Here is a 23,136-nt window from a genome sequence, read left to right as displayed (position 1 = left end):
GCAGGTCAGGTCACAGGCAGTGGCACTTCACAGCAGGAGCTGCCTGTCCTTTCATGGAACAAAATGGAAAAGGAGGACGGTGGAGAGCCCCATTCCCGACTACCAGGGAAATGGGAACGGTGCATCCCTGTCCCCAGAGAGGCTGCACAGGTACATATCCAGGTGCGCAGTGGAGAAGCAGGAGGCTTAAGAACCTGCTTGAGAAAGGTAGTTCTGAACCTTTGTTCACCCCTCGACCTCTTCCCGTACTGTTTCTCCTTGGCGATTCCGTTCAACACCACCCCTTCCTCCTGCCCTGCTTCCACCGCGTGCCACAAAGGCTGGCAGCTGCCCCCGGCTTGGTCCCGTGCCCGAGCCTGCCGGGGACCGAGCCCTCGCCGTTGCGATGGTTGCGCAACAGCAGCGGGCAGGGCTGCGGGACCCCGCTGCCCCGGCGGGATCTTTGGCGGGCTCCGCCGGGGCTCTGCCCGCGCCCGCCCGGCGCCGCTCCCCGGGACCCGCAGAGTGCGCGGGGCCCGGCCCGAGGGTCCGGCCCTGGGGATTCCCGGTGTGCGCGGCGCTGCCGGGGCTCGGTGCGGGCCGGGGGCTCGGCGGGGCGGGGCGCGGGGACCCCCGGGCGGGGCCGGACTACGCGCCCCGATGGCCCCTGCGCGGCGGCGGGGCGGGGCCGCGCGGCCCTACAAAGGCGGCGGCCGCGGCGGGGCGGCCGCTACTCACCGGCACCGGCGGGCTCGGCGGGGCCGCGCTCCGGCTCCAGGCGCGGCCATGAGGCGGCTGTAGGGCCCGGGAGCCGCCGCCGCTCCGCTGCCTTCGGCCGCCGCGGGGGGCTCGGCGGGGCGCGGCTCTGCTCGGGGTGGATGCCGGCCGGGGCCGGCCGCTGCCGGCACCATGCACACCGTGCAGAAGGACACCACCTTCACCAAGATCTTCGTCGGGGGGCTGCCCTACCACACCACCGACTCCTCCCTCAGGAAGTACTTCGAGGTCTTCGGGGACATCGAGGAGGCGGTGGTGATCACGGACCGGCAGACCGGCAAATCCCGAGGATACGGCTTTGTAAGTGCCGCTCCGCTCTGCTCCGCTCCGCGGCGGGACGGGCGCTGCCCCGGGAACGGGCCGGCAGCGGAGCCCCGGGCTGCCGAGCCCGCCGGTGCTGTGACAAACTCCCGGTGCTGCCGGACAGACTCCCGGGCAAAGTCCCGGTGCGGCCGGGCGGACCCCCCGGTGCCGGGCGCTGCGGAGCCGCCGCCCGTCCCGTGCCCGCTGCGGGAGCGAGGGGCTGGGTCAGGACAAAGGCTGGGCTGGGGGCCCGGGAGGAGCACCCCGTGTTGGCCGAGGCCGTGCCGTTCGTTCAGCACCTGCTCCCCCCTCCCGATGTCCGTGCGGGTCCCCGCCTCCCGCCCGCAGCTGCCCTGAGCTTCTCTGAGCTGGGGCTTTTGGGAAGGGCTCCACCAGCTTCTTAAAAAAGGCGCAGGAGGAGGTGGAAGGGCAGGGGAAAACAGCTGGCACCGGCCCAGCGGGGAAACCGGGCGCAGGGGGAGCGCCCGCTTTTCCATCGAGTCCCAGCAGCCCTTCCCATCTCTCCGTGCAAGCGAGGCTGCACGAAGGGAGTTCAGCTCCCGATTCAAAATAGAACAATAAATAAACTCCACTTTAGTGCCTGTTGCCGGAGTGTTTACAAAGCGCTGTTGCTACAAACAAGGCTGTGCTCGATTCCAGGTGACCATGGCAGACAGAGCTGCTGCTGAAAGAGCTTGCAAAGACCCAAACCCCATCATTGACGGCAGGAAAGCAAATGTGAACCTGGCGTATTTGGGAGCAAAACCAAGGAGTATTCAAACTGGTGAGGCATCCAGGAGATCCCATCTCTCTGTATTAGAATAACTTGTAAGACAAGGAAACAAGTTCCTCGGGCTGGAATCGTCTGATCTGACGATGCACGTTTATCTGCCCACCATAGTTCTGATTGTTGGCTGAGGACACTGCATGGTCCAGTTACCTCTCTGCTATATCTTCCTACTCAGCCCTGCTGCACTGATGTTACTCACCAAAGTTCATCTAACTGTGTTAAAGCTGTTTCCTTCCACGGCAGATCTGTTTGCCCGTAAACCTCTTTGTTACGTGAGAATTAACAGTAAGATCCACTTTGTCATTTCTGCCTTTGGTCTAATGACCACAGTACCCAGTGTGTAAAATAAGGCTTTATACCCCATTGTCTGTTCCACAGCAGCACGTTCACAGTGGGCTTTCATCATGAATTCCCATCTGCTCCTCGTGCATATCACATATGCATGTTAAATTTAACTTGTTTCTAAATGGGGCTCTGAATTTGCTCACATGCATAGCAGATCAAATGCAAAGACGTGTGCTGTAATTTTGCCTGTGTGTTATGAGTTGAATGGTACAATGGATGCCATTCATTAATATTTCTTTTTTTCTGAACCTTTTTTTTTAGGTTTTACCATAGGTGTGCAGCAGCTACATCCAGCCTTCATTCAGAGACCCTTTGGGTAAGTGGAAATGTTTCCTAACAGTCTGTTTGAAATCAGATTCACAAATCAACTTCCTCACTATTTGAAATGTGTGAAAAAAGCCTTCACCATCAAGACTGGACAGTTTCAACAGCTGTTGTTAATGTTCAGAGTACTTTATTTCTGGTGGAGATTTCAGAAGTTTTGTGCATTTGTCAGCTTTAATGTAATTCCCAAAGATCCTTCTTTATCCTCAGTAAATCTTAGTCATAATAAACCCAGTGCATTGCTCGCTGTTTTGCCAACTTCAAGAATTCACAGGAATTCAAATAAATGGAAAATAGTTTCTCTATTATAGTACTTAAGGTGTCAAAACAATTAAGCAAATTCTGTTCTCATGTTTCTCAAATAAGATCCTCTGCTTCCTCTGTGCCATTTCCCACGTAATAACGCTTAGGATACAGTTTTATCCTAGAAAACAAATTGCATTGGAAACAAAGTCTGTTACTTAATGAAAGTAACATTAGGTCAAAAATTGATTTTGGACAGATGTTATACAAGGCTTGAATAGTCTGCAAAAGTGGGCTTTTGTCTGCTGTTTTCAATAGCTTATACCATCCCTACTCGGTTAGAAAAGTCCTCTTTTTATACATCTAATAGGATCTGGCAGCTGCTCGGCAAAAGACAAGTGTGCTTCACGAGAACAATAGTGACTGTCATACTGCCCTCATTTAACTGTTTAATGATTGATGCAGCTCTTTTTTTACACCATTTCAGAAAGTGAATATTGATAAGGTTTTTTATTATTATTTTCTAAGAGCATTAAGAAAGTAGGTGCATTTTTTAAAGCTTTTGAGCACTGCCCTGGTGTGGTTTTTGTGTGACTCTAATATAAATAGATGGGATTTTGGCCTTTGTCAACAGCAATACTTCATCCCTTCCCTGCTCTCTGCTCATTTTTTGGGGGGTGTTTAGTTTCTTTTTTTTTTTTCCTTTTTTTTTTTTTTTTTTAAGAAAAAAGAAATCTGCTAACAATAAAACTTTCATTCCTCTGCCCTTATGGCCGCAGTTGCCAACTGCCTGGGTAATCTCATTCCGATGAGTTTCTGGATGTGAGAGGCTGTGTTGCCACAAGAGTGCACAGCCCGTGTCCGTGTGCTGTGTGGGGCTCAAACACGCCGCTTCTCGCAAGCGCTTACAGCTCTGCTGGAAGGCCTTGAAAAACATCTGCCATGAAAGGAAGAGTCTCCCCCTCTTTGGGGCAACAGTCACATTAGTCTGCATAGACCAAATGCTGCTTTTTAATAGTTCTCCTTGCATGGGGGCTGCAAGGAGCTTTCATAGCCCCCAAAGCAGCCGCACCTTGAGATGCAAACCCAGAGGCTTTTGCATGGGAATGCAGCAGAGAAGTTGCCAATAAAAGCAGCCTCTGGCGAGTCCTGCCATGCATGGGAGCAGAGAAGAGCAAAATGGTGAAGCCCGTTAAAACTCCTCTTGTTGGCAGGAGCACCTTGCAGATTATCTGCAGTTTTCTGGGTGCCCTTCCTACCCTGCAGCCGCAGCTCTTGAAAACATTTTTTTTTTCCAACAGTTTGCTTTTGGTTTCACATCCAGAGGAGTGTGGGATCGACTGATTACATGTTCCTTGTGATCTAGACAGTTCCTGTTGCAGTTCTTAGGCATTGGTTTCATCATTAAACCAGCAGAGCTGCAGTTAGCACATACAGTGGAGAACGTTATAAATTATTTATCAGTTGCCAAGAGACAGGAACCAGGAGAATGGAGGGCTGGAGGCAGGGGATTATATATCATTATTTGCAAGCATCAGTAAACAAGAATTTAATTGAATTCAGTCATTGCTGCAGCAGAATCACTGGAAATGTGGGTTATGCAGAATGTGTTTACCTGAGCACCACCTTCACCTGAGCACCACAACTGGGGCTGCTCTGTGGCTTCTGAGCAAAGCCTCAGGTGCTCGGTCGAGCAGCAGAGCTTGGCTGCCAGTTCCCTCTTTGTCTCCTCAGTAGACCAACAAAATTAAGAGCCTGCCAAGCTCCACTCCTGCATTCCCTTGGACCCACAATTTCCTTGTCCCTCAGTGGGATATGAGGGTAGATGAGGAGTTTGTCAGGGTCTGTCACTGAATTGCTGTTGTCTGTTTGCACCACGCCGGGTGGATCCCGACCTTTCCCAAAGGAAGCTCGGCGGCTCGGCTGCTTTGCCCCTGGTGTGAGATGTTGCCTGGCTCTCCCTCCTGCAGTTCCTGTCTCTGCAAAGTGTTTGTGCCCAGGGGTTGGCATTGTGGTTTCCAAAAGATGATTGTCATGGGGCACAGGGTGCTTGGTGAGCGAGCTGGGCTTGTCAGGGCAGGAATGAATGAAGAACCGTTAACTCCTGGGCAGTTAACAAAGAGCAAGCAGCCACTCATGTCCCAGCTATCAAGCCACAAAACGCAGGTTTTGATGAAACCTGAAATGAATGGAAACTATGAAAATTACCCAAACACCAGAGAGGATTATTTATAAACTGAAGGCTTCCCCCCCCCAGCCCCAGACACCTCAATGCAGCTGTAAATATTGCCAGGGCTATGCGGAACAGAAAGAGAAACCACGAGGAGCCTCTCTCTTTCCTCCTGCTGTCCTGGCAGGGGAGGCACTTGCACAGCAGACAGCACGGAGTCAGTAGTAAATCCTGTTTGGAAAAGAAGTTTCTAGCCTGTTGTAACCAGAGATCTTAACAGTAATGCAAGGCAAAGGATATGTCTGTGACTTGGAGATCCGGCTGCTGAGTTTAGGGAAGCAGCATTGGGCCTGGGGCTCAGCCTGGGGCTTGCAGACTGTGCTTTGCTTGGAGGCACCTGGCATTGCCAGCATGTCCCTGCAGCTGCCGTGTTTCATGTGATCAGGTGATGTGGCAGAGGTACTTGGTCCCACCTCGTGGTTCCCTCCTCTGGGACTCTGGAGGTGGAGGCAAGTTTGAGTCTGTGCAGGGAGCGGGGATTCCCTGGTTCTCCTCTGTGCTTGCTGCTCTGGACACAGCATATGGCAGATGCATTTCTGTGGCTGTGCCTCAGCGAAGGAGCTATCTGTGTGGGAGATCTACCAGTGACTGAGTAAGTGACTGAGCTCCTGCAAACATAAAGCTGTCTCTTGTGGCAGGATCCAGCTCCTTCCATAGCTGCACATTGGATGTCATTGCTCCAGAGACCCCATCCATGTGTAGTTACTTGTTTTGGTGGCCCCTGCTTCTGGCCCACATTTGGTCTCCGGCAACGTCAGAAAGAGTTAAATCTCTTTGAGTTTAAAATTTCATGCATTGATGCTGCTGCAGTTAGGAAGTGAAGAAAGTCTCTCTTTGTGTCAGCCCAGACTCCCTTGCAGCTGTTTATCCTTAAAATTTCTCTATTGGGTTAAAAATAAAAGGCGACAAACTTTCATCTTTTCTGTGGTTATGCTTATAAAAGGGCACGTGCTGTGCCCAGCCTCTGTCAGCTGGCATCCCCCTGCTCCAGCTTCCCACTGCCCACTTACCCAGAGCTGCAGGCTGCAGGATCCCATCCCACTCTGCCAGGCTCATGTGCATGGAGCACCCAGCACCTGGTGTTAGCCTGTGCCAGGAACATGAAAGCTTGGGTTGGAAAGGGGGCATTTCCTAAGAAATGTCCAAATCCATTTTCCAAACGGCTTCAGCTGCTGGTTCTCATGCATGGTGACTGCTGTTCAGACCAAATGCTTGCCTGTCAGAAAGAAATCCCTTTCTTATTTTTTTATTATTTTATTTAGTTTTTTTTTTAACATAAACATGTATTTATAAGCAGCTCAGACAGCTTTGAGGATTTTCTTGAACATCTACTTCAAGATGGCAGATGCTGGTGTCAGGCCCAAGGGTTTGGTGCCTATTTCTTGGGGTTGGGGCAGAATTTGCTCACGTTCTGCCTGTGAAACAATACAAAAGCATGGTCTGATACAGTGACCTCACACTTGGCTATGGGAATGCTGTGAGCTCAGACCTGTTGCAAGGGACAGGCTCTGGGTGTAGGATCTGAGCTATTCCTGGGCAGTCAGGGCATGGGCTTGTGTGTGATGGAGAGACAGCTGAGCTGGCTCTAGCTTTGTCTCTACAGCACATGGCTTGAGTTGTGCCATCTTCTCTGTGTGATTCCATTGCCTCTGGTGGTTTTCCTCTTCATCCTCCTCAGCAGCAGAAACCTGAGTCCTTTCCTGTTGGTGCAGGAGCTGGGGAGTGGCAGATCCAAAATTCACCTGTGTTGCTCTGGCTGGTGCCACAGAGTCCCAATGTGGCAGATTGATGCACACGTCTGAATTTCCAGAGCAGCTCAGCTTGTGCTTGATCTCATGTTTCCTTTGAGCAGCTGCTGGCATATGGGCCCCAACTCGTAGTATTAAGCACATGCCCAGTAATTGGAATGATGAATGCAGCCCTGGGCATCCTGCCCTGGCGCTGAGGGCACCAGCCAGGGAACCAGACAGTTGTTGTGCTGATAATTTGGTAGCAAGGACACCGGGTCACTTCTAAATACGACTTTTATGAAGAACTTGTTCCCCACGGATGGGAGCAAGCTACATACCAGAGCTAAATATACTCCATGATCACAAAAGATGAAAAGTCCTGGACCTCGGAGTTAAAACTCAGTCTCCTGTTTCTCAGTCTCCAAGTGCTGTAAACAGAGTTGTGCTGTCCCCTGCAATTTCCCTGTCACCAGCTTTGAGCATTTTAGCTCTCCTCTGTCAGACTTGAGCTGCCCTGGCCAAAGCAGCAGAGGCTGGAAAAACCATGCTGGATCCAGGCATCTCCCATGATGCCAGCTTGCAGGAAGGTGTGGAGGGATTGGATTGACATTTCTTTAATGTTCTACTGCCACAAAGGCACAACTGGTAGCTGAAATCACAAACTCTTAAAATGGAATTTCTTTCTTGGCTGAGAAATTACTTAATTACTTGTTTTATTAAGTGTAGGCCTTCTTTTATCAAAAAGAGATATTTCATTGCTTTTTCTGTAGCTGAAGCATTCTACTTCAAAATACTTCAAGAGAGGGATTTAGATGAATCAAATGAGTGGATGGTTTTAATTAAAGGTCAGTGGAAGGGATCACGTGTAAAGAAAGAAAGTCTGTTAAAAATGGAACCAGTTGAAAGTAGTCACTAATGTGTATTATTCCAAAACTTGTCAGATACTTCAGAAGGCTTTAGAGATGTTTCTGCCATCGATTTTCTCTAAATTGCAGAAGAAAATTGGAGAGCTCAGTCAAAGGCAGAATTCTGGGGCTTCCTGAGTTGATCTGTTGGAGACCCTGGTTTTCCCTACCATCCTACACGAGGATGTTGAAGGACTCAGGTTCCTGTCATGCACTGGTGTGAAACAGTCCCTGTTTCTTCTGTCAGTTAATTTCTGGTTTGGCTGTGCTGATAACTGGAAAGGGGAGGGGTTTTTCCCTTCTCTGGAGAGCTGACTAGTTGTGGATAAACTTCCATGTGGCTTTTTCCTTGGTGCCAGATGGCTCTTGTTTCAGGCAGATGTTATCTCCTGCTACCTGAGTGTTTTTCAGCCTGCTTCTCTCCAAAACTATTTTTGGTCTGGCCAGCATGCCTTTGTGTGGGATCATGATTTTTTTTTTTTTTTTCCTTCTTCCTTTGGGTGTGGGGGAAGCAAGATGCAGAGGATAAAGCAGTTGAGCCTGGCTATAACTCGTGGTGGAGCTCAGCATGTTGATCTCAGACTCTTGGTTGAGCTGAGGAAAAGTGTTAGATCTTTGGGAGGTGTACTCCCCTCTTTGGTCTGCAGCCTTTTTTTTACTTCTTTCTGTTTTTTTCCCCCACTGACTGCAGTCTGGGACAGTCTGTGTGGCATGTCATGCCTTGGTGATTGCCACTGGTGTGGTGCCATCTGCTCCCAGCAGGGAAGCAGGAAACTCAGTCCTGTACCTGTCTGCACAGGCTGCTGTGTACATCTTCTCAGAGGGACAGAGGAGGATGAGGAGAAGGCAGACAGGCAAATCAGGTACAAGAGGAGCAGAAATTGTCTTGACTGCTTTGTTATTTTGTGTTTGTGTCGTATTGCAGCAGGTGATGATAAATCCCATGGAGCTGCAGAGTTCATCCCTGTGTGACTTTGAGCTGGCTGGGATAGCTGGCTGATGAGGCAGAAGCTGTTGACATTTCAGTGCATTTTTAAATCAGCTTTAGTAGGGACATTTCAGGAGTTGGAGCTTTGTCATGTTGTGGTTAGATCCCAGCCCTGTCAGGGAATGGTGAGGGATGGTGGAGTGATCAGGGCACAACCAATGTCCTTACCTGCACCCAGGTGTTAGTGGATAAACTGTGATCCCCTCCTGGAGTGGGAGTCCTGGTGGGCAGGCAGGGGCATCCTGCAGCCTCCTCCTCATGTCTGCACTGAGAACAGCACCTGAATTTCTCACATTTCCACAGCCTGTCACCGTGGCTGGGGCCCGGATGATACCTGTGGCCAGCCCTGCCTGCACTCCACACACGTTTACTGAGTGTCTCCTGGAGGTGAGTGCTTGCTGGCTTGGGAGTGTCCCTCAGGAACGATTCCTTGGAGTGTGAATCACACCAGGATGTGTGCCTGCATCTCCAGCTGTGCCCTGGTGCCCTGGCACTGCCAGTGCACGTGTGGGCTGTGCTTCCCAGAGCAGCTTTAAACTCAGGAGCCCACTTCAAAATACACCTTTGGGTGTGCCCTGGAGGTGTCACATCACCAGGGGCTGTGCTCAGCTGGTTCTGCAGCACCCCCAGCACCCCCTGCCATCACGTGCTGTGGCAGTGTGGGTGTCCCTGTGGCAGCCAATGGCTCAGCTCTAGTAGAAATGGAGGCCAAATTCCTGGGGTCAAATGCCAGAATTTGTGCCTTCACTGGCAGACACAAAGGGCTCTGTTTCTTTTATTCTTCAAGGAATAAAAGGCTGGTCGTGGTGGTGGCATTTGTGTGCTGGTCTCTGTGAGGCTGCCAAGAGCCCTGTGCCCCTCCTTGTTTCCCAAATGTTTGTGTGATGCCGTGTCCCTCCTGACAGAGGGGTGCAGCTGTCTCCACCTCTTCAGAGCTGACTAAACCAGCTCCCAGCAGGGCTGGCAGAGATCAAGGGGTCAGGAACTCCCACCTTGTTGCTCTCCCAAACTCATGCAGCGTGCAGGAGCAGCTTGCAGGAACAGCTCATGGCTCATGTGTAGGAAGTCCTGAGAAGGTGCGGCTAAAGCACATTTTAGGTGTAATTCTGATAGAAAATAGTCAAATATATAAAAAGTCTCTGAGATGAGCTCTGCTGATTGATGAGAGCTTGTTCCTCTCCCCAGTGTTTGGGAAGAGAAGTGGGACACGTTTCCTCCTGACTTGTCCCTTTTTTCTTGCTGCCCCCCAGCCAGCCCTGCCCTGCTGCTGTGGTGGGGAGACCTGGGTGGTGGCAGTTTTGAAAGGGACCTTTTCATCTGCCTGGAGCCACGGGTGCCTCCCCTGGCATGTTTGAACATCTCCACCCAGACCTGCACCTCAGTGGGGCCCCTTTTGTTCTGTCCCCCCACAAAAGCAGGACAGAGCCTGTGTCCCTCTGCCAGGGGCTCTGTAACCATCTCTGTTCTGCTTCAATTCTGGCTGCTGGGGCATGGTGCCACGTGGTCAGGAGTGTGGGCTGGCACCAGTCCCTGCTGTCCCCTCCTGCTGTCCCTCCCGTGCCACTGCTACCTCCAGGCTGAGGTTTGACCCTGCTCCTTGTGTTGGGTGGCCTTTGCCTGTGGCTCGTGGTGGTGCCAGCAGCATCCTGTCCATCTGCTGTTCACAGGGTGACTTTGGTGTGTGGTGGCCACAGCTGAGCACTTGGTTGGTGTTTTATAATCACACCGTGTGTGTTTTTGATGAAGTTCTCTCCTGGCTGGCAGGGCCCATCGTGGGGGATGGAGGAGAACTGCAGGGAGGGAGGAAGGGAAAGGCATCTTAAAACACAGATGTGACTCATCCTGTAGAAATTCAGATTAGAGTTTGCTGTTTTCTAGAAAGAGAACTCCAGAACAGCTTTCTTTAAAAAAAAAAATTATCTCCTGAAACATCATGTTCAGGAATAATGGAAGAGGGGGAAATACTTTAAGATTTTCTGTGGATGCTAAATGTTGCCAGCAGAGAACTTCGTCCTACTGCACTGGTTTGTTTTGTTTGTAGCTGCAAGTCATCAAAGTGACCTTACTTTGAGTTGTGTGTTTGTTTTGATTGATGAATTGCCATCTGTCCACCTAATTCAGAAGACCAAATTGCATTATACCTTGATTGAAATTTCTAGCTGAATTATTGAAATCCTACAGACCCAGAGAACCTTTCCTTTTACATTGACATTCCCTTTAGAAGCAGATCCTGGAGTTGCTGAGTGTGGTTTTTTAGTGCAGTACCAGCTATTGTGAGTGATGTGTGCTTGTGTATGCACTGGGCTAGTGGGATGGATTTCTGAGAGCAGGGTCCAGGAGTACATTCTGCCTTCCAAGCTAATGGTGCCTTTTATTCCAAACAGCACTGAAAAGCTGGAGTTTTTCCTTGCTGAAGGAAAAATGTAGTGCAGGATGTTGCAGATTTGCTGTCTCTGAGCCCACCGAGGAGCTCTGTGTGTGAAAGCAAAGCCAACAGTGCAGAGTTTCTTGGGAGGACCTGGAGTTGTCCACTCACCCCACTGGCACCACGTCCCCCACATGGGCTGTGCCAGCTCAGGAGAGCAGTTGGGTGGCAGCAAGGGACATGGAGGAGCTGCTCAAACAGGGTGATGCTCTGGCTGGGTTGCCAGGGTGTCCTGGTTGTTTGGTGAGCACAGCTGGAATTCCTGTGGGCAGGAAAAGTGCAGGCCCCTCCTCTGCTCCTGCCAGCGGGTGGTTTTTAGTGGGTGGTGCATTTTTTGTTGCTTTGTGGAGTGATTTTAACTTTGTTGAGCCCTGGAGTACCAGGAAGCCTGGTGGCAGGGAGAAGTGAGGAGCAGCCAGAGCATCCATCCCAGTCTGGGATGCAGGATGTTGGCTGATCTACCAGGGCTAGAGCAATAACCATGGGCAGAGCCTGCTCATGTCATGCCCAAGGGCCAGTGCCTGGGGGTGCCTCTGCAGAGCCTTTCCCCAGACCCTGGCAGGCCCAGAGAGCAGCATTGCACCTCTGAGTTATTTAAAACAAGATGAAAGAGAAAATCCCCCAGTGACAGACGTGAGGAACCTCTGTGTGGGACTGAGCCCTGCTCCTCCAAGAGGTGGCTGCCACTGCCTGGTGTGAGTGTGTGACATGGAGTGCCCTTGGGCTGAGCTGGTGCCTAAGCTCCAGCTCTGATTCAGCTGTGCTGGCCCCAGTTTAGATCAGAGCTGAACAAAAAGGGATTCTGTGCATTTCTGCTGCCTCATCTCATTCTTGTTACCCACAGGGTGATGCTGGGTATGGTGTGCTTATGGGCTGGAGGACGGTGAGGTCCCTCTTGCTGTCCAGGGGTGGCTGGTGGCCTCAGAAGAAGGTCTTGAACTGAATCAGAGGTTGAGATGCTGCTCACTACCATCCATCCTGCCTGGGCATATGGAAGGACCCTGATTTCAGAGGCAGTGTTGCTGTGTGGGGAGAGGAGAGCAGTCATTCTCTTGTCATGCAAATTGTCTCAAGCAAAAACAAACTGCATATGGGAGTGGGAAAAGGAGAGAAAACTCGGTTCAGATGAGCCCTTGTTTGTGAGAAGCCTTTCTCCTGTCTGAAGAGAGATCAAACTATCCAGTGCTGGTTGTAAAGCAAGTGGGAACAGCCCTGTAGGTGCTGGGTAGGAGGGACCAGCCCCAGGTGGACCCTGGCACACTGCAGGTGGTGGCTGAGATTTAGGATGCTCAGATAGAATGAGGGTAAGCACGTACAGCCCTGTGCCTTGTGAAAAGCATGTGGGAGGCTTTTAAAAGTGGTTGTGTTTGAAAATGTGCTGTCACACACATCCACACAAAAATCCCCAAAATATTTGAATCTGCATAATCTCTCTGCAGACTTTTGCCTTGGGGATTTTTTTATTGGCCAAAATGAGTTGGGTTTGGAGACAGGGTGGCACAAGTTTTTAGGGGATGGCTTTGCCTCACGTGGTTCAGCAAGCAGGACCTTCTCCCCAGGGTGGCTCTGATTTTCCACTGGCACTGTGCCATTTGCTGGTGATATCCTGCACCCCCTATTTCTTAAACAAACCCCAGATGTGTCACCCTGCCACACTCTTCAGGCCACATAAATTCCCCATTTTTGCCTGGCCCGTGGCAGTTTGTGTGGATGTACCTAAACCTTCAGGTTTGCACAGTTTTTGCCCAACTGTTTGAGACCTGACTTGACATGAGCCCTTTGGAAAATACAGCCCTTTCATTTCCATGCTTTCTTTCCCCCCTCCCTTTCCTCCTCATTAGCAGTTTCTAACAAATTAGTAGGCACTCCTGCATTAATCACGTCCAGGATCCCTCCATCTATGGACTTTAATTGACTGTGACATTGTTAAGTTGCTCTCAGCAGCACAGCTCCTCAGGGCAGGGGGAGCCTGGGAGAAGCTGCACTTTTGGGCCCTCATGGAAAGGGCAGCGGAGATGCCAGAGGCAGATGTGACAGCTCATGGACACAGGACTGTCACCGCCCTGCCAGCTACTGGGGGGAGGAAAGCAGCATTAATATCTCGTGTTTTACAACAAACACCCTGTAGCATTCCCTAAACATGCGGTGTTGTGGAAACATGGCGTAAGTGTGTAGTAACTGATAACACCTGGCAGGCTGGAGGGCCTGGGGTCAGCGGTCATTCCTGGTGGGACAGACACATGGAGGGTGACACGCTGTCCCTGCTGCCAGGAGATGCCCCACAGGGGCTGTGGGTCCTCAGGACCCTCACCCAAGTTTGGATGGACAGTACGGGAGGCAGAAAGGCTGGCAGGGACGGGCCGAGGAAATGAGGTGAGCCAGAAGCTGTGTCACGGCCTTCCAGGGAGCTTATTTTGGATTTCAGCAGCCTGGATTACAAGCTGTGGGGACCAGGGTGTGTGTATTAGTAGCAGCCAATGCTTCACCTTGCACTACGCCCTCAGGTCTAGGAGTGTTTGCTTCTTCTCCTCCCCTCGCTCGAGGGCCGCACTGCTGGGCAGCACCGTTTCCATGGCTGGCGCACACGAATCTGAGGGGAAGCGGGGCTGTGCAGGCCAGCCCGACCCCAGCCCCTCGCTGACTCTCTCCCTTTCCCTCCACAGACTCACGCCTCACTATGTTTACCCCCAAGCCATCATCCAGCCCAGCGTGGTGATCCCCACCCCCGTGCAGTCCATCACGTCTCCCTACATCGACTACACGGCCGCCAGCCAAGCCTACTCCCAGTACACCACAGCTGCCTACGACCAGTACCCCTACGCTGCCTCCCCCGCCGCCGGCTTCGTGGGCTACGGCTACACCACGGGCACGGTGCAGCCGCCCCTCAGCGCCGGCACCCCCGCGGCGCCCGCCGCCGCCTTCGTGCAGTACCAGCCGCAGCAGCTGCAGCCCGACCGCATGCAGTGAGGGCCCGCCCGGCCTCCCCGGACAATCTCTCGCCCTGCAAGGATACCACTAGGACAGCAAAACGACAAAAAAATTATAAAAGAGACAAAACCAACCCCCACCAAAAAAAAAAAAAAAAAAAAAAAATCACCCTGTCCCTTTTCCCCCCTTATGTAGGTGCATATTGATGCCTAAGCTATTTATAGTGTTGAGGGCAAACCCCCAAATCCTTGCAGTCTGATTGTGCTTATGAAAGTGGACTTCTGGTAAGTTTTTTTTTCCCCCCATTTTTTTTTTTCCTTCAATCTGGACAGATACTGTCTTGAAGATGTTTTAAAAGCGGCTGAAATGTTTCACAGGAAAACGACAGATTCTTGCACACATGGCAGTCTGCTTCCATCACCTGTGGTCTTCTTTCTGCCCCCTTCCTTCCTCATCCAGCCTACAATCCTCTTATTTACTGGTGAGGTACAGAGGTACTTGGAGAACATGGAAAAAAAGCAATCTTATTTTTTGGTTGTACAAAAACTTTGTAATACTCAGAGATGCCTTACAGAAAAAAAAAAAAAAGCAAAAGAAAAACTATTTTTTAATATTTATTGCGATTTTATTCGCATGAGCTGTGAATTGCAGACAGAAGAATAGTAGTAAGTATCTGCCTTGTTTAATTCTCATTTTACTAAATTATTGTATGTAGGTAAAAGTTCTTAAGTAATTGCTGAATCACTTCAACATGCAAAAGGGAATATTGGCTTGAAGGAGAGCAGAATATTCCTTTAGTCAACGCACTGTACTATTTTCTTATTGTAATTGTTACTCTGTTAAGATTATCTCAAATTTAGGTATATTTTTAAATGCAAAAAACCAACCAAGAATACTGAACATTTTGTCTACTTTGGTAGATCTTTTGTTACAATGCTGCAACCTATGAAGACATTTACAGTATTTATGTAAAAGAGATTTGGGGCTGTTGGCCAGCAAGGTTTAGGAGAATATCATGAGTGGAGCAATAGAGAAAAAGGTGTTATGTCACTGAACAAATGGGTAAATGTAACCTTTTTATGCCTGTAATCCAACAGCCAAATAAAGGAAGAGAACAGGCGATGTAAGTGCATTTCTACAAAGACAGCAATAAACTATTTTAACTTTTAAGATTATTCGATGATGTATGGTACCATGTTTGCTTGGCTGCTGTGCCTTAGGGGGTATTTCCCAGCCCACCTGGCTGTGACAGGAGCCCCTGCTGCCACCCTGGCAGGCATCAGGGGCTGCCACCATCCTGCAGCGTGTCCCACGCTGCCCTTGCTCTGCGTGTCCTGAGGCACCTCAGGGTTTCTGAGCTCACAGAACCCCGTGGGCTGGTGCCAGCTGCTTCCTCACACTGCCTGCAGCAGAGGGTGGGAGGTGCTGCCATCCTGGTGCAGCTCCAGAGGCAACAGGGGCAGATGGGATCTCATCCCAGAGTTTTCGGGCCATCACTTTCCTTCTGTTTTTTTGCTTAAAAAAAGTTGGGGGTTATTTTTCTAAAATGGAATTTCTCTGAAAGAGGGTAGTCTGCCGGAGCCCTGTCCTGGTTAAGGGGATCTGCTGAGGGTGTCTCAGATCCAGCAGAGCCAGGCAGGTGCCAGCAGCTGAGAGACTTTCACCCTTGAGCCTCATTCGCTGCTCTGGTGCTACATTTGACTTCCCCCAACCAACTTGCTTTAGAAGTTCAGTGTTCAGGTTTTGACAGTTACAAACTTCAAGAATTAATCTGGTAAAAGTAAATAAAATTACTCTGTTTGATCATGCCAGTTATCTGGTTCATCTCCATAAAGGTCATAGCAGGTCTGGTGCCAGGAAGGGCTGCGTTTTTGGCACCAACATTGCTGCTGGTTCAGGTGGTGATGCCTAAAGCCATCCTGGGGGAAGAAAATGCTGTGGGTTGAAAGCAGAGGCAGTTCAGCACTGTGGCTGCCCTGGGGAGCTTAAATGCCCACAGTGGGCATGACAAATGTCACCAGTAGCCCTCAGAGTAAAGAGCCCATCTCAATGAATGGAAACAACTCTCCTGCCTTGCTTGTGTTGCGTGAGAGTGCAGATCCTGGTGGGGCTCTGCTCATCCTGCCCGGGGTTCTGCTTACAACCATGTGGGTGACATTTATTTCCTTTTTAAGTAATTACTTTCTGGAACTGCTGTGGGGCTGCCAAAGGAGTAAGAGCCGAGTGCTGCATCCAGCCTGGCCCAGGCCCTGCCTTTGAAGTGCTATCAGGGCTGGAGATTATTCAGCAATTCTTCTTTCTCCCTGTCAGGAGTGCTCCTGAGGAGAAGGGAGGGCAGGATTTTTGGATGGGGGTGCTGGGAGCTGCTGGGGAGCAGCGTTGAGGTGCCCGTCCCCAGGCAGTGGTGCCTGGCACTGCTGAGCTGGGCTTTTGTCTTTGCTGGGGATATACATCTCCCCTGCTCCATGGGGACAACAAGGCTGCTGAACACGGATTTGTTGTTGAAAAAACCCATGTGTGCAGTGCACTCTGAAGTGAAAAGAGCGATGATTTTCCATTTCTCTGTCTGATTTCCTGAAAGGTGGCCAAAGTGCCAGGAAGCCGGGGCGCAGGCGGCGCTCCCAGCGCCCGCACCGCCGAGTGCCATTCCTGGATCCCGCTCAGTTTTGCTCCGGGCTCATTTCGAGAAACAGCCACATCAAAACAGCAGCAGGAGCAGCCCGACCTGCCTCCTTCCTGCTTGCGAAAACCCGGCTGTGAAATTGCAGAATCGTGGGCTCTGCCATCCTCCTTCCCGCTGGGAGCGGGGCTGTGCTGCCAGGTGGTGCTGGCAGCCTCCGCAAAGGAGCCCAGGCACTTCCCTGTCCTGTGCTAGGCTGGGAAAGTGGGAAGAGCTCAAAGGGTTGCTGTGTTTGAAGGACAAGAGCTAAACTGCAGAGTATGAGCAGTGGGGTGTGGGTGAGAGGCAGAGCCTGCCTGGCTCCCGACTGATCAGGGTGGCACAAGTGCTTAAATAATTTTGAAATTGCTTAAAAGGATAATTTGATTTTTTTTTAGTGCATTGCTTGATGGACCATCATCTTCCACCTCCTTATGTGGTCCCAGCACAAAGAAAGCTCATTCTGGGCAGCTCAGCTCTGCTGCAGCCAGCCAGAAGCCAAGGGAGGGGACGAGCAGGGGGGTCACAATGCTGGTTTTAAAAGCTTCAGTGAGCCACAGGCACCAGGAGGAGCAGCAAGGGCTGGGTGGTTTTGGCAGCACAGCCCTGGCAGCACCATCTGCTTGGCAGTTCCTGGGGTGGGACCAGCTTTGGGGGGCCAGGCCTTGTCCTGGGCACATCCCTGTGGCCATGCTGGCAGCTGACCCAGCCCAGGCCACCTCTCAGCAGCTGTGCCCACATGCCCAGTCATTTGCATGACAAATTCAAATCTTTTTTATAGGAAACCATCACACTGGGGCTGTCAGGAGGAGGTTTGGCTTGTGTGGGCCGGGGAATGTGCAGCCCCTCTGCTGTCATGGGGAAATGTCACCATAAATACCAGTGCTGGGTGCTGGTCATCATCTGGATGAGCACAGCCACAGTCTGGCATCATGCCCTGGCATCACCTCCCGTTCCACCTGGCAGCAGCGAGTGAGAGACAGCCCTGTACCCCAGGGTGGCTGCTGCCAGACCTTCCCCACTTGCCTGCCATGAAAGGGGATGTCTTGGGTGAGATTTCTGCCCTTTCCAGGCACTCTCTCTCCCTGGGGTGTCCCCTGTCACAGAGGCACAGCCAGGGCTCTGCTGCCAGCTGCCTGAATCTGCTTTTCACAAGGAGCAGGGGGTACCCAGCCCACACCTCTGCAGTGCTCCCCACGCTGTCCCACCTTGTTTTGGGGACACTTGGGCACCCCCACGGGCTCCTGTCAAGGTCCAGAGCTTTGCAGTGGCACCCCCAGCCAGTGGCTATCCCCAGGATGGGATGGGAGCACTGGGGACTGCCAGCCCCCACGGCCCAGCTCCCCTGGCTAACAAGCCCCAAAACTTTGCACTGAGAGGGAAAGGCTGAGCACACCATTTATTTGCATAGTAACTGGACTGCTGTTAGCACTTAGCCTTTAAAACAGAGTTGACAGCAAAATGTTTTTACCCCCTCAGATACAGGGAATGCTAACAGCATCCTTTTTTTTTTCTCTCTCTCTCTCTTCTGGCTGAAACTTGTTTTTCCCTCCTTTGTGCCTCTCTGAATCCTGCCAGCATAGAGATTCCCTTGTTCAGAGAGTAAAAAAAGGAGAGGGAGAAAAAAAAAATAGAAAAAGAAAAACTTAAGCCTGGGATTAAAAACCATCACTAAAATAGTTTGAATAACAAAGTCAACTGACCGGCCGGGAAGCCGGTGAATGCCTGTCACGTATCAGCCGGGCACGGTCACGTGTGGCACTAGATAGTTCCTGGAAAAGCTTCTGCTCAGCCTGATAGACCTGTGCCTGCTGATACTGCTGCACCCACTCCTGGAGGGCTGTGGGAAACTTCCTGACAGGCAGATAAATTGGGGGGAATAAATAAATCAATCTCCCTTGGGTACCAGAGGCAATGGGTGTTCTTGAAGTTTTTCCATCCTAGTGGTCCTGGCACCACTGGGCCAGCAGGACTCTCTGCCCTTACTAATGTCTTTAGCAAGGGAATTTGTGCTGGGTTTGTGGGTTTTTTTTCTCTACACAAATTTTTCACATTGTTTCAAGTGCGTAAAAAATCAAAAAATGGGACCTTGCATGAGATAAAAGCAGAGGGTTTGTACCTACCCCAGGCAGAGCCAACTCAGACACATCATGTGGGGCCATGCAGCCATGGAGTGTGTTACTGAGGGGATTTGTACCTAAACCCAAACCTAAATAACAGTTTTATCTTCTTGCTGACTCCAGCAGCACAAATCTGGAAGCAGAAGGATGCAACAAGGCACAGTGACAGCAATGATGGCTCAGATAAAGCCACACAGTGTGGGAGGGCAATTAAAGACTCAGATTTATTAGCTGTGTGCCCATGCTCAGGAGGATGATGAAGCAGTTGGAGATGGAAAAGTTGGTAATGGAAAGGTCAGAGATAGAGGCTTGTGAGAGGATGAATCAATGAGCACCCCAAATCCCAGGAGCCAATTTTTAAAAGCATTTGCCCACATAAAAGTGGAGACTGTGGCCTTTTATAAATCAGCCAGGAACATGTCTTGGTTTGAAAATAGCACTGAGCATCTTATTACATGTTTAACACTCAAAAGATCTTTTAAAATCAGACTCAGCTCATTGGAGTGGCTCCTGTTCATGGATAAATGGGGGCTCAGTGTGTGCAGATACTCACGGCCATTCCTGGTCTTCTGCAGCATCCACGAGCTGCTGACATGTGAGCACCTTAAACAAAACCTGAGCTCTGCAAAATGAAAGTGAAATGAAATAAATGAGTCATGCCATTAGTCTCCTGTGAGCTGGCTTTAAAATTAACAGGTTTTAGACATAAACATGGTAGAATGAGCCCTGGGGGAAAGAAAAGTCCTCCAAAAACCACATCCTACCTTCTTTTCAACAGTGCACACTGCTCTTTATTTCATGCCACTTTAGTAAGGTAAACTAATTTGGCTTCCTGTTTCCAATGAATTTTATATGTAGAAAAACATTTATATTATATACATTATAAATCTGATTAGAAACATGTATGTATGAAAAAAAATGTGGTTTTATCAGTAGCTGTGTGCATTCATGTGTGTATGTGAAAGAATACACATAAATCCCTTATTTCAAGTGGCATTTTAACTTTTACTTCACAAATCCTGGCTCCTGAAGATGCCAGGTGTGCACAGTTTAGAAGATGATTTAAAATGAGAAGCATAGCATAACAGCAATGCAACCAAATTTAATGGCTGGCAGCACAAGCTAATCTTGGGCAAAACCATGCCCTGGACTGAGCTGAGGCTTCAGCAGACTGGGAAAAACAGTAAAAATATCCCATGCTGGTGTGAGATCCATGCCTGGAGATGGGGCAGACCCCAGGGGCATCCCCCATCCTTTTGCCCACTGCTGCCATACGTGCTCAGGCCCTTTTCCTCTGTCTGTCTTTCTGTCTGTCTGTCTGTCTTTCTGCATTCCCCTATGTCCTCTTCAATCAGCCAACCCCGGGCACTTCAGCCTTAGTCTGCTCAGCCCAGAATACAGATATTTTGGGCATCTGCAATCTGGACGAAAGCTCCAGTCCTGCCAGGAATCCTGCACAGGCTTGAATGGAAAAAAAATAAAAATATCCCATGGAGTTGGGCAAAGGCTGCCAGGCTGCCCCGGGCCCTGTCCCGCAGGCAGGGAGCAGCCCCAGCCCCTCTGCAGCCGCCAGCCAAGACAGAGCCTGCAGGAGAGACAATAAATTAAATCCAAATGTTTATTCCATTGGCACTGGCTGGGTCATGTGCCTCGTGGGGCTGGAGAGTGCAGGAATATTTTCTTGTAGCTGTCGAATAAACTGCTGGAAATAGTGGCTGTGTGGAGATCCTGGGGGAGACAGGGGCTGAGACCTGCTTGGGTGGGTGGGTGGGTTGGGTGGGATGGATGGATGGATGGATGGATGGATGGATGGATGGATGGATGGATGGATGGATGGATGGTTGGGTGGATACACACACACGCAGGGGTTGGGACAAATTCAGAGGCTGGGCCAAGAGCTTTGTGCACAGGCAATGGTTTTGGGGGCAGGTGTGGGGGTCTGTGTGCAAGTGAGACACTGGAGATTGTGGGCATGTGAGGACCTTGGATTGCCCTCCCTCCTTTGCACACACACAGAATTAACCCTTGCCATCCTCACCAGACTCAGTGAGCCCTGGATGTGCAGGGCCCTGAGCTCCAGCACAGCCCCAGCTCTGGTGGGTGTCTGCAGAGTGTCCTGGCTGCTGCAGGTCACTGTGCAGAGATGCTTTACAAACCTCCACCCCATCAGCACAGCCCGCTGCCCCACAGGTCCCAGCACGGTGGTTACAACAGGCTTACTCATTTCTGCAGTGAGTAAGACTGAAAGAGGAGCCCCACAGGGGCAGGACTGGGGCTGATAAGGAGCAGCTCCCTAATCTCCAGCCCCAGCAGCCGAAAGGCTGAGGGTGATAACTCCCAGAGCCCCTGGGTGCCAGCAGTGCAGGGTGCTGCTGTCGGTTTGTGTTTGCAGAGCTGCACCTCCTCACCTCGCAGGGCTTGTCTGCAGTGCCCAGCCCAGCCCAGCACCCCTCTCCTTCCCCAGGGGAGACAGCAGGAGCTGCTGCTGGTGGTGGCAACCCCAGGGCTCACACCCTGGCCTGCTCAGCTCCTCTGCTCTTCATGCCTTGAGCACAGGCATAGGGAAATGGGGCTACAGGAGGCAGCATCATTCACCTGAACAATCAACTCTGTTTAGGAATATCCAAAGTTTAGAAACTGGAGGTAGGGAAGGTCCCAGCTTCATGCTTCATCCTCATGTTCTGAGTGACACCAAGAAGCCAGGAGCACAGCAAAGCTGGCACTCCCCTGATTCAGGCCAGGGCTGGATTTAGGCTCAGGTGCCTGGTTTTTGCTGGCTGGGTTGGACCCTGTCCGTGCCCATCCCCGGTGGCACACACACCTGCACCAGCAGCACCCACCACTGCTGCTCTGCAGGCTCTGTGTCACCTGCCCCAGCTCCAGGGACCAGCTCCACTGTCCCCTCACCAGCCCCATGTGCCAAATTGCACATGATAAGCTCTGCTCCATAGCACATTTTTGTCAGAGGCTAGAGAGATAAAGTCTGAAAATAGCTCACCATGACATCCATCAGGGTCTGTGCCACTGCATTTCCCACATGCTGCTGTCCTCCCTGCCTGGCTTCAGCCGGGACCATCCCTGCAGCAAGGCTGGGTCCTGAAATGCACACAGGACATGCACAGCTGCTCCTGTCCCAGAGCACCGTGGTCTCCAGGCAGCATGGCAGTGAGTGTGACATGGCTCTGAGCGTGACATGGCAGCGAGTGTGACATGGCAGTGAGTGTGACATGGCACTGTGACATGGCAGTGAGTGTGACATGGCAGTGAGTGTGACATGGCAGCGAGTGTGACATGGCTCTGAGCGTGACATGGCTCTGAGTGTGACATGGCTCTGAGTGTGACATGGCAGTGAGTGTGACATGGCTCTGAGTGTGCCATGGCATTGAGTGTGACATTGCACTGAGTGTGACATGGCAGTGAGTGTGACATGGCAGTGAGTGTGACGTGGCAGTGAGTGTGACATGGCAGTGAGCGTGACATGGCAGTGAGTGTGACGTGGCAGTGAGTGTGACGTGGCAGTGAGTGTGACATGGCACTGTAACGTGGCAGTGAGTGTGCCATGGCAGTGAGTGTGACATGGCACTGAGCGTGCCATAGCAGTGAGTGTGCCATGGCAGTGAGTGTGACATTGCACTGAGTGTGACATGGCAGTGAGTGTGACATGGCAGTGAGTGTGACATGGCTCTGAGTGTGCCATGGCAGTGAGTGTGACATGGCTCTGAGTGTGCCATGGCACTGCCAGCCCTGCAGGGCAGGCTCTGCCTTTTTGGGGTGCCCCTCTCGCACAGGCCCCGCTGCAGGGCCCCCATCCCATCCTTGGCTGACTGCAGGAGCTCTGTGCCCTCTCACAGCCTTTGGCTCCGGCCAAACACCACTTGGCCAAATCCCCAGCACGGGAACAAAAGCAGAGAGCCCCAGGATGGGAGCTGGGGAGGCTGCAGCTCCCTGCACAGCTCCTCTGCAGGGCATGGAAGGGAAGCATCCCCTCACTGCCTTTGCCACTCCTGGGGCTGTCCTGCGTCCTTCAGGGGTGCTCTGGTGGCTCTCAGGCTGGGTGCCAAGGGCAAGAGTGGGGTGCCAGCATCTCCTCCTGGAAAGGCCACTTCCAGCTCTTTCCTTGCAGGGTGAACCCGCTTCTTTAACCCCTCTGGTGCCAGCTGGCCAGCACCATGCCCTGGCTGTGCTTCCTGGGCTCTGCCCTCACAGTGCTGCCAAGTGAGTGGCATTCAAAGCTTTAGCCTTTCTCAGCTCTCAGGCACATGCTCCAGCTCTCCCTTATTCTGTGTTTAGTTTTGGGCAGCCAATATCACGTCATATTTAAAGGCGCAGTTTCAATTCATATCTATCTCGATTTATTTTTTTTTTTTTAATGAAAAACAAGATTAAAAAT

The 23,136-nt window shown here is 51.3% G+C and overlaps 1 protein-coding gene and 1 long non-coding RNA gene across 2 annotated transcripts; one reads left to right on the top strand and one right to left on the bottom strand.

Annotated features, from left to right (window-relative positions):
- Positions 1–692: 692 nt before the first annotated feature.
- RBM38 (RNA binding motif protein 38) lies at positions 693–15,142 on the top strand. Its single transcript, XM_054644662.2, has 4 exons — positions 693–1,056; positions 1,720–1,843; positions 2,456–2,510; positions 13,703–15,142. The coding sequence occupies exons 1-4, from the start codon at positions 889–891 to the stop codon at positions 14,004–14,006; spliced, it is 651 nt and encodes a 216-aa protein (XP_054500637.2). The 5' UTR covers positions 693–888; the 3' UTR covers positions 14,007–15,142.
- Positions 14,198–21,887, bottom strand: LOC143695406 (uncharacterized). Its single transcript, XR_013184553.1, has 2 exons — positions 20,785–21,887; positions 14,198–19,368 (listed from the first exon to the last, which is right to left on the bottom strand). It is a non-coding gene; the product is annotated as an uncharacterized LOC143695406 (long non-coding RNA).
- Between the last annotated feature and the right edge of the window lie 1,249 nt (positions 21,888–23,136).

Source organism: Agelaius phoeniceus, chromosome 17 (assembly GCF_051311805.1).
Source record: "Agelaius phoeniceus isolate bAgePho1 chromosome 17, bAgePho1.hap1, whole genome shotgun sequence".
NCBI classification, from domain to species: Eukaryota; Metazoa; Chordata; class Aves; order Passeriformes; family Icteridae; genus Agelaius; species Agelaius phoeniceus.
This window is presented reverse-complemented; position numbering and strand designations above follow the sequence as displayed.

Bases quoted from the DNA above. Each gene is read 5' to 3' on its own strand.
- RBM38 (XM_054644662.2), top strand. From the start codon at position 889: ATGCACACCGTGCAGAAGGACACCACCTTCACCAAGATCTTCGTCGGG. The intron at 1,057-1,719 runs GTAAGTGCCGCT...GCTCGATTCCAG, and splicing joins AATCCCGAGGATACGGCTTT to GTGACCATGGCAGACAGAGC. The intron at 2,511-13,702 runs GTAAGTGGAAAT...TTCCCTCCACAG, and splicing joins TTCATTCAGAGACCCTTTGG to ACTCACGCCTCACTATGTTT.